Source organism: Palaemon carinicauda, chromosome 1 (genome assembly GCF_036898095.1).
Source record: "Palaemon carinicauda isolate YSFRI2023 chromosome 1, ASM3689809v2, whole genome shotgun sequence".
Classification (NCBI taxonomy): Eukaryota; Metazoa; Arthropoda; class Malacostraca; order Decapoda; family Palaemonidae; genus Palaemon; species Palaemon carinicauda.
In genome coordinates, this window is record NC_090725.1 from 4,692,819 (window position 1) to 4,702,818 (window position 10,000).

At 32.2% G+C, this 10,000-nt stretch overlaps 1 protein-coding gene across 1 annotated transcript in view; it reads right to left on the minus strand.

Annotated features, from left to right (window-relative positions):
• Positions 1-10,000, minus strand: part of LOC137646143 (glycine receptor subunit alpha-2-like) — a 584,222-nt gene that overhangs the window by 142,061 nt on the left and 432,161 nt on the right. Inside the window, exon 3 of the mRNA XM_068379355.1 lies at positions 7,069-7,160. Coding sequence (XP_068235456.1) covers positions 7,069-7,160 — 92 coding nt within the window. The remainder of the gene's footprint in view (positions 1-7,068; positions 7,161-10,000) is intronic.

Below are 10,000 nucleotides of genomic sequence, written 5' to 3' on the forward strand. Positions count from 1 at the left end.
GAATGGTACTTTAGTCCATTTCTTTTAGCGATGCATATTTGCACCGACTCGCAGCGGTGCCCTTTTGGCTCGGAAAAGTTTCCGGATCGCTGATTGGTTGGACAAGATAATTCTAACCAATCAGTGATCAGGAAACTTTTCCGAGCTAAAAGGGCATCGCCGCGAGTCGGTGCAAATATGCATCGCTAAAAGAAATGGACTATAGTGTAGCACCACACGGCCACTAGCATACGTCACTACGTCCCGGTGCCTATTCAATTGTTGCTACATTATTATTAATTAATAGCTAAGCAACAACCGTAGTTGGAAAAGCAGAATGCTATTAGCCCAACGGCTCTAACAGGCAAAAATAGCACAGTGAGTAAAGGGAAACAAGGAAATAAATAAGCTGTTAGAGAAGCTATTAACAATTAAAACACAATGTTTTAAGAACAGTAACAATACTGAAAAAGATTTTTCTTATATAAACTACAAAGAAAATGAAAAAAAAAAACAAGAAGAGAAATAAGATAGACAAGGGACAAATAGCCCAGTGAGGAAAGGAATATATGATAACAGAATAATGTGCCAGAGTGTACCCTCAAGTAATAGAACTATACCCCAAGATAGAGGAAGACCATGGTACAGAGGCTATGGCACTACCAAAGGCTAGAGCACAATGGTTTGATTTTGGAGTGTCCATCTCTTATAAGGGCTGCTTACCATAGATAAATAGTCTCTTCTACTAAACCATGATGAGAGTAGCCATTGGAAAATTACAGCACAGTAGTTAAGCCCTTGAACGAAGAAGAATTGTTCGGTAATCTCAGTGTTGTCAGGTGTATGAGAACAGAGTAGAATATGGAAAGCATAGGCTGGCCTATTCGGTGTATGTGTAGGCAAAGGATAAAGGAGCCGTAATCAGAGATAGAGCCAATGCCGTACTGTCTAGCTAGTCAAAGTACCCAATAACTCTCTAGTGGTGTTAATTTTTATTTTTTAACCATTTTACAAATTGGTGTATTATTATTATTATTATTATTATTAGCTAAGCTACAACCCTAGTTGGAAAAGCAGGATGCTATTAGCCCAAGGGCTCCAATAGGGAAAATATGCCAGTGAGGAAAGGAAATATAGAAAAACTGCAAAAGAAGTTTAAGAGTAATAATAATATCAAAATAATTCTTTCATTTATAAACTATAAAAACTTGAAAATAACAAAAGGAAGAGAAACGATAGAATAGTGTGCCCGAGTGTACCCTCAAGCAAGAGATCTCTAGCGCTAAACATTAAAAAAAAATCAATTTAGCATAATACTAAACAGTGAAGTTTACATTAATTCCATTTTCACTTAGCATTTCTTTTTCAATGGAAAAATGTTATGCGACATTAGCATAGAAAAAAAAAAAAAAAAAAAAAAAAAAAAAAAAAAAAAAAAAAAAAAATCCTCTGCTCGTTATCCTCATTTTCACTTAGCATTTCTTTTTCAATGGAAAAATGTTATGTGGCATTAACACGAAAAAAAAATTGCTCTGTTCGTTATCCTTAATGTATCAAGACATATATTTTCCGAACCAATGGAAGATGACATCTCTCGAACTTGCAAATTTGTCAATCAATATTGCATTGCAACTCACCTGGAACTCCGCAAAATTCTCAGAACTTCATCTTGTCAACTTCAATAAGTTATGCCCAATTTTGTCGAGTTAGATTCATCACTGAGAAAATTACTCCAACAAAATATTAAATCATGGGATATGAAACATACGAGTGGCTGTGAATTGCGTCAAAATCCAAACTAGATACAATAAGCTAATGACTGAAATAATAATACCAATTCCCTAATTTCGCAAGAGGGTCTGCCCCTCTCTTTCATTCTTCTCCTGTACTTCTCTTTCTCCCTATTTCCTTAATCTTTCCCATCCTGAGTACCTGCCTTTGAGCTATAAACTGGATTGTATCCAGGGGTACTCTTCCTTTGCCCATATTCCCCACTTCCCTATTCTTATTATTATTATTATTATTACAAACTGGATTGTGACAAATGATATAATCAACAGAGACTAGACAAAATAGAATGGATTATATAGCTGCTGACGACAACAATGACGACGATTTTGACGATTTTCATGACAACTTCGACGACAACGATTTCGACAACTACAAGGACAACGACGACAACTTTGATGATGACGAATTCGACGCAGACTACTTCGACGACAACGATTACAACTACAACGACAATGACGACAACTTTGATGATGACGACTCCAATGACGAATTCGACGCAGACTACTTCGACGACAACGATTACGACAACGACAACGACGACAACTTTGATGATGACGACAACGATTACGACAACGACAACGACGACAACTTTGATGATGACGACTCCGATGACGAATTCGACGCAGACTACTTCGACGACGACGATTTCGGTGAAATCGATGACGATTGGCTTTCTGACAATGTTTACGTTGTGGTGATCCTGACCCCCATGAGTTATTTCAATTGCTTTTTTGTTTTTTGTTATTTTTTTTAACAAAATTTTGCTGTTGATGGCTAAGTACTAATTTGATTCGTTTTTTTTTTTTATTTTTTAGGATGACTAGTGTTCTGCATGGAAATATCCTTTGGAATTTGTTGTTCAGACCTTATACGTACTTATATAGCTGTATATGTTTATGTTTTTCCTTCTCCCAACCCCACTCTCACTATAGTCCATTTCTTTTAGCGATGCATATTTGCACCGACTCGCAGCGGTGCCCTTTTAGCTCGGAAAAGTTTCCTGATCGCTGATTGGTTAGAATTCTCTTGTCCAACCAATCAGCGATCCGGAAACTTTTCCGAGCTAAAAGGGCACCGCCGAGAGTCTGTGCAAATATGCCTCGCTAAAAGAAATGGACTAATGGTCGATCTACTGTGAATGGACATAAGTTTTAGCTGGGTTAGGAAAACGGGATGGGGGTGTATAACCTCATTTATGAATTTTTCGGTAAAAACACTAATCTCTTGAAATATATGTAATTTCAAAATTAAATTGCACTTTTACAAATTTAATTTTAATGCTGATTGCACTGAATTCGAAGCCGTGAATTTTATTTCATGAATATACAAGAAAGCAATCAGAACTCATAACCACCAATATTTCACCGCCACTAATTTGCGAAGTCCCTCTTAAAGAACAAAAATTGTAATCTATATTCAATGATTTTTCTACATAAAAATATTTAAAAACTGAATAAATATAAAGAAACGTTAAAAAATGCAGATTAGGTATGTGAATATTATCTCAACCAATATTTCACCACCACCAAGACCCTCTTAAACACCGAAAATTGTAATCTATATTCAATGATTTTTCTACATAAAAATATTTAAAAACTGAATAAATATAAAAAAACGTTAAAAAAATGCAGATTAGGTAAGTGAATATTATCTCTACCAATATTTCACCACCACCAAGTCCCTCTTAAAGACCGAAAATTGTAATCTATATTCAATGATTTTTCTACATAAAATACTTAAAAACTGAATAAATATAAAGAAACGTTAAAAAAAATGCAGATTAGGTATGTGAATATTATCTCAACCAATATTTCACCACCACCAAGTCCCTCTTAAACACCGAAAATTGTAATCTATATACAATGATTTTTCTACATAAAATACTTAAAAACTGAATAAATATAAAGAAACGTTAAAAAAAATGCAGATTAGGTATGTGAATATTATCTCAACCAATATTTCACCACCACCAAGTCCCTCTTAAAGACCGAAAATTGTAATCTATATTCAATGATTTTTCTACATAAAATACTTAAAAACTGAATAAATATAAAGAAACGTTAAAAAAAATGCAGATTAGGTAAGTGAATATTATCTCTACCAATATTTCACCACCACCAAGTCCCTCTTAAACACCGAAAATTGTAATCTATATTCAATGATTTTTCTACATAAAATACTTAAAAACTGAATAAATATAAAGAAACGTTAAAAAAAATGCAGATTAGGTATGTGAATATTATCTCAACCAATATTTCACCACCACCAAGTCCCTCTTAAACACCGAAAATTGTAATCTATATTCAATGATTTTTCTACATAAAATACTTAAAAACTGAATAAATATAAAGAAACGTTAAAAAAAATGCAGATTAGGTATGTGAATATTATCTCAACCAATATTTCACCACCACCAAGTCCCTCTTAAAGACCGAAAATTGTAATCTATATTCAATGATTTTTCTACATAAAATACTTAAAAACTGAATAAATATAAAGAAACGTTAAAAAAAATGCAGATTAGGTAAGTGAATATTATCTCTACCAATATTTCACCACCACCAAGTCCCTCTTAAACACCGAAAATTGTAATCTATATTCAATGATTTTTCTACATAAAATACTTAAAAACTGAATAAATATAAAGAAACGTTAAAAAAAATGCAGATTAGGTATGTGAATATTATCTCAACCAATATTTCACCACCACCAAGTCCCTCTTAAAGACCGAAAATTGTAATCTATATTCAATGATTTTTCTACATAAAATACTTAAAAACTGAATAAATATAAAGAAACGTTAAAAAAAATGCAGATTAGGTATGTGAATATTATCTCAACCAATATTTCACCACCACCAAGTCCCTCTTAAACACCGAAAATTGTAATCTATATTCAATGATTTTTCTACATAAAATACTTAAAAACTGAATAAATATAAAGAAACGTTAAAAAAAATGCAGATTAGGTATGTGAATATTATCTCAACCAATATTTCACCACCACCAAGTCCCTCTTAAACACCGAAAATTGTAATCTATATTCAATGATTTTTCTACATAAAATACTTAAAAACTGAATAAATATAAAGAAACGTTAAAAAAAATGCAGATTAGGTATGTGAATATTATCTCAACCAATATTTCACCACCACCAAGTCCCTCTTAAAGACCGAAAATTGTAATCTATATTCAATGATTTTTCTACATAAAATACTTAAAAACTGAATAAATATAAAGAAACGTTAAAAAAAATGCAGATTAGGTATGTGAATATTATCTCAACCAATATTTCACCACCACCAAGTCCCTCTTAAACACCGAAAATTGTAATCTATATTCAATGATTTTTCTACATAAAATACTTAAAAACTGAATAAATATAAAGAAACGTTAAAAAAAATGCAGATTAGGTATGTGAATATTATCTCAACCAATATTTCACCACCACCAAGTCCCTCTTAAAGACCGAAAATTGTAATCTATATTCAATGATTTTTCTACATAAAATACTTAAAAACTGAATAAATATAAAGAAACGTTAAAAAAAATGCAGATTAGGTATGTGAATATTATCTCAACCAATATTTCACCACCACCAAGTCCCTCTTAAACACCGAAAATTGTAATCTATATTCAATGATTTTTCTACATAAAATACTTAAAAACTGAATAAATATAAAGAAACGTTAAAAAAAATGCAGATTAGGTATGTGAATATTATCTCAACCAATATTTCACCACCACCAAGTCCCTCTTAAACACCGAAAATTGTAATCTATATTCAATGATTTTTCTACATAAAATACTTAAAAACTGAATAAATATAAAGAAACGTTAAAAAAAATGCAGATTAGGTATGTGAATATTATCTCAACCAATATTTCACCACCACCAAGTCCCTCTTAAACACCGAAAATTGTAATCTATATTCAATGATTTTTCTACATAAAATACTTAAAAACTGAATAAATATAAAGAAACGTTAAAAAAAATGCAGATTAGGTATGTGAATATTATCTCAACCAATATTTCACCACCACCAAGTCCCTCTTAAACACCGAAAATTGTAATCTATATTCAATGATTTTTCTACATAAAATACTTAAAAACTGAATAAATATAAAGAAACGTTAAAAAAAATGCAGATTAGGTATGTGAATATTATCTCAACCAATATTTCACCACCACCAAGTCCCTCTTAAACACCGAAAATTGTAATCTATATTCAATGATTTTTCTACATAAAATACTTAAAAACTGAATAAATATAAAGAAACGTTAAAAAAAATGCAGATTAGGTATGTGAATATTATCTCAACCAATATTTCACCACCACCAAGTCCCTCTTAAACACCGAAAATTGTAATCTATATTCAATGATTTTTCTACATAAAATACTTAAAAACTGAATAAATATAAAGAAACGTTAAAAAAAATGCAGATTAGGTATGTGAATATTATCTCAACCAATATTTCACCACCACCAAGTCCCTCTTAAACACCGAAAATTGTAATCTATATTCAATGATTTTTCTACATAAAATACTTAAAAACTGAATAAATATAAAGAAACGTTAAAAAAAATGCAGATTAGGTATGTGAATATTATCTCAACCAATATTTCACCACCACCAAGTCCCTCTTAAACACCGAAAATTGTAATCTATATTCAATGATTTTTCTACATAAAAATATTTTAAAATGAATAAATATAAAGAAACGTTAAAAAAATGCAGATTAGGTAAGTGAATATTATCTCTACCAATATTTCACCACCACCAAGACCCTCTTAAAGACGGAAAATTGTAATCTATATTCAATGATTTTTCTACATAAAAATATTTTAAAATGAATAAATATAAAGAAACGTTAAAAAAATGCAGATTAGGTAAGTGAATATTATCTCAAACCTAGATAAAGTTTGAATACATGGACCGCAAGATTTTGGAAAGCTTATTAACCCTTTTATCCCCAAATGACGTACTGGTACGTTTCTTAAAACTCACCCCTTTACCCCCATGGACGTACTGGTAGGTCCTTGCAAAAAACTGCTATTTACATTTTTTTTTTTTTGCATATTTTTTATAACTTTTTGAGAAACTTCAGGCATTTTCCAAAAGAATGAGACCAACCTGATCTCTCTATGACAAAAATTAGGGCTGATAGAGCAATTTAAAAAATATATATAGCAAAATGTGCTTGAAAAAAAAATCCCTGGGGTTAAGGGTTGGAAAGTTCCAAATAGCCTAGGGGTAAAAGGGTTAAGGAACTGAAACTTTCATTTTTCCTAACCTACCTTGAGATGGAGGCCTCATCTTGTCGTAGCTCTTAGCATCTTCCGGTAAGATATCGGAGATCTCCAGCAAAGAGTCGTAATCGTCTGCCGCTCTGAAAAAAAACAACGAAAAAGGATATCATAAGGTGGAGGAAGATTAACAGTAGAAAACAAAGAGAAATTAAGACGGCAGCAGCATTAATTCACAACAAGCCCAAAAAAAAAAAAAAAAAAAAAAAAAAAAAAAAAAAAAAAAAAAAAAAAAAAAAAAAAAAAAAGCGTCTGCCGCTCTGAAAAAACAACGAAAAAGGATACCATAAGGTGGAGGAAGATTAACAGTTGAATAATAAAAAAAAAAAAAAAAAAAAAAATTAAGATGGCAGCAGTATTAATTCATAACAGGCCAAAAAAAAAAAAAAAAAAAAAACCATTATTGACACCTGTTTTTAGATTATCATCCATATATAAAACAATTTCTTGATTATTATTCGTAAAACGTTCAAAAAAAAAAAAAAAAAAAAAAAAAAAAACATTATCCCCACTTGTTTTTAGATTATCATCCATATATAAAACGATTTCTTGATTATTATTCGTAAAACTTTCAAACATTTTTAAACACTGCAATTCATATTGAGAAGATTCTAAATAATCAGAATGATAGTGACACAGTGATAATCTATGATGTCCACATACACAGAATATCGTCAATATGATGATAGACAATAACTTATAAAATTACAATATACAATATATATAATTTATTTGAAAATCACTTAAAAATTATATACATATATTCATACAATTCCTTTAATAGTATAATATACATTTATATGCATATATATACATATACATATACATATATATATATTATATATATATATACACACACACACACACATATATATATATATATATATATATATATATATATATATATATATATATATATATATATATATATATACATATAAATATACTGCTGGGCGGTATATCTTAGCAATTAATGTTTGCCAACCGTTATACTCGTATAAGCGGATGAGCAACTTTGGTGGAGTAATGAGAGCTTTGGGTGTGGAGGAAATGCCCCCCTAAATCTCGATGAAGTCACTGGCAGCAGGGTGATGAATGGGTTTAAGGTGATGGACAAACGGTCTCTTCGGCTTCTACTCCTGATGCCTGGCGGTTGATCTTACTAGAATTAGTATGGACCGGCAGGGGTCACTTGTCTTAGTGACTGCGCATCACAAGGAACTGGTTATCCTTTGATAATTGTAGCCAATGAATCCACTATGGATGTAGTCAGTCATGGATACAGAAGATGAAAGAATGGCCCCCAGTCCCGGGGTGCCAAGAATCTCCCAGTTTATAAATACTAAAGGAAAATTGAAAATAGGTAATTGGAATTACCTTGGCAAGTTACAGTAAGTGGCCGAGTAAATTTATGAAATATAGTTTGGATATCTTGGCCCTAAGTGAAACACGTTGTAAAGGGATTGGTAAGGAAACGTTAGACCATTTACTCAGGAAGATCAGATGGAGCTGGACGAGAAGGGATAGGGATGATGAGGACACCAAGAGCAGAAAAGGCATTAACCGAGTGGAGAGCTGTAAATAGTAGATTGTTACTGGCAAAGTTTAAATCAAAACAGTGCTATATGAGTATCATAGTTTGATATACCCCAACAAATGAGTCCCCCTACGAAAGGAAAGATGAATACTATGAAGAACTGCAGATGATAATAGGTGAGATCCCTGAGAGATATATGAAAATTGTGATTGGCGACTTCAACACTAAAGTGGAAAGAAATAATCAAGGGATAGAGAATGTGATGGGTGTCGAGGGTCTAGGCGAAGTTGCATATCAAAATGGAGCACATTTTATAAGTTTCTGTTCAGAAAACAATCTTGTCATTGGAGGTACGCTGTTCCAACATAAGAACATCCACAAGTATACATGGACTTCACCATGTGGCAATTATAAAAACCCGATAGATCACATTGCCATAAATAAAGAGAGATGGAGGACTCTGAGAAATATAAGAAGCTATAGAGGTGCAGATATTTGTAGTGATCACCAGCCCCTCATTGCCACAGTGAAATTAAAACTGAAAGCACCCAACAGAAAGATAGATAGAATACATATGTTTGATACAACTAAGCTTCTAGAAGAAGAGCACAAAGCAACATTTGCAATTGAATGTAGGAATCGATTTGCAGTCTTAGAGACTTTAAGAGAGGAAGAACAGACAATTAATGAAGAATGGTGTGATATTAAGAACATATATCAGTCAGTTGGTAGTGAAGTCTTGGGATAAACAGTTACAAGGAGAAAGCCATGGATATCGAATGATACTTGGGATACTATAAAAAGGAGACAAAGACAGAAATTGGTTGTTGAAAGTTTTCGAGGAAGTAATGATAATTACAAGGTAGAGCAGGCTAAGTATTCCATTATTGACAGCGAGGTCAAAAGAAAAGCCAGGAATGACTGGAGAAAATACTTAGACAATAAAGCAGATGAGGCCAACAAAGCTATGAATTCAGTAAGTGGCTTTGGTGTGAGAATTGCTCATAGAATTATGAATAAAATCTCGACTGGGGCAAAGAAGAAGCATATACCCATAAAAAAGTGAGATGGCTCTGTTATAGCAACAAAAGATGAAGAATGACAACGTTGGATGGAACACTTTAGTGAGGTTATGAATAGGACATATGCAGGGAATAATTAGATTGATATACCTGAGGGTGATGAAGACCTTGATGTGCCCATGAATGAATTCAGTGCGTTTGAAGTCGAAACTATCCTCAAAAAATAAAGAGATGGAAAGCCCCTTGATACGATGGAATAACTGCCTAGATGATACTGGCCGAAAACGAAATGACTCCCAGACTACTTACAAGATTGCAGAATGTGGCATGAAGAGGCAAAACCTGATGAATGGGAGTTAGGAGT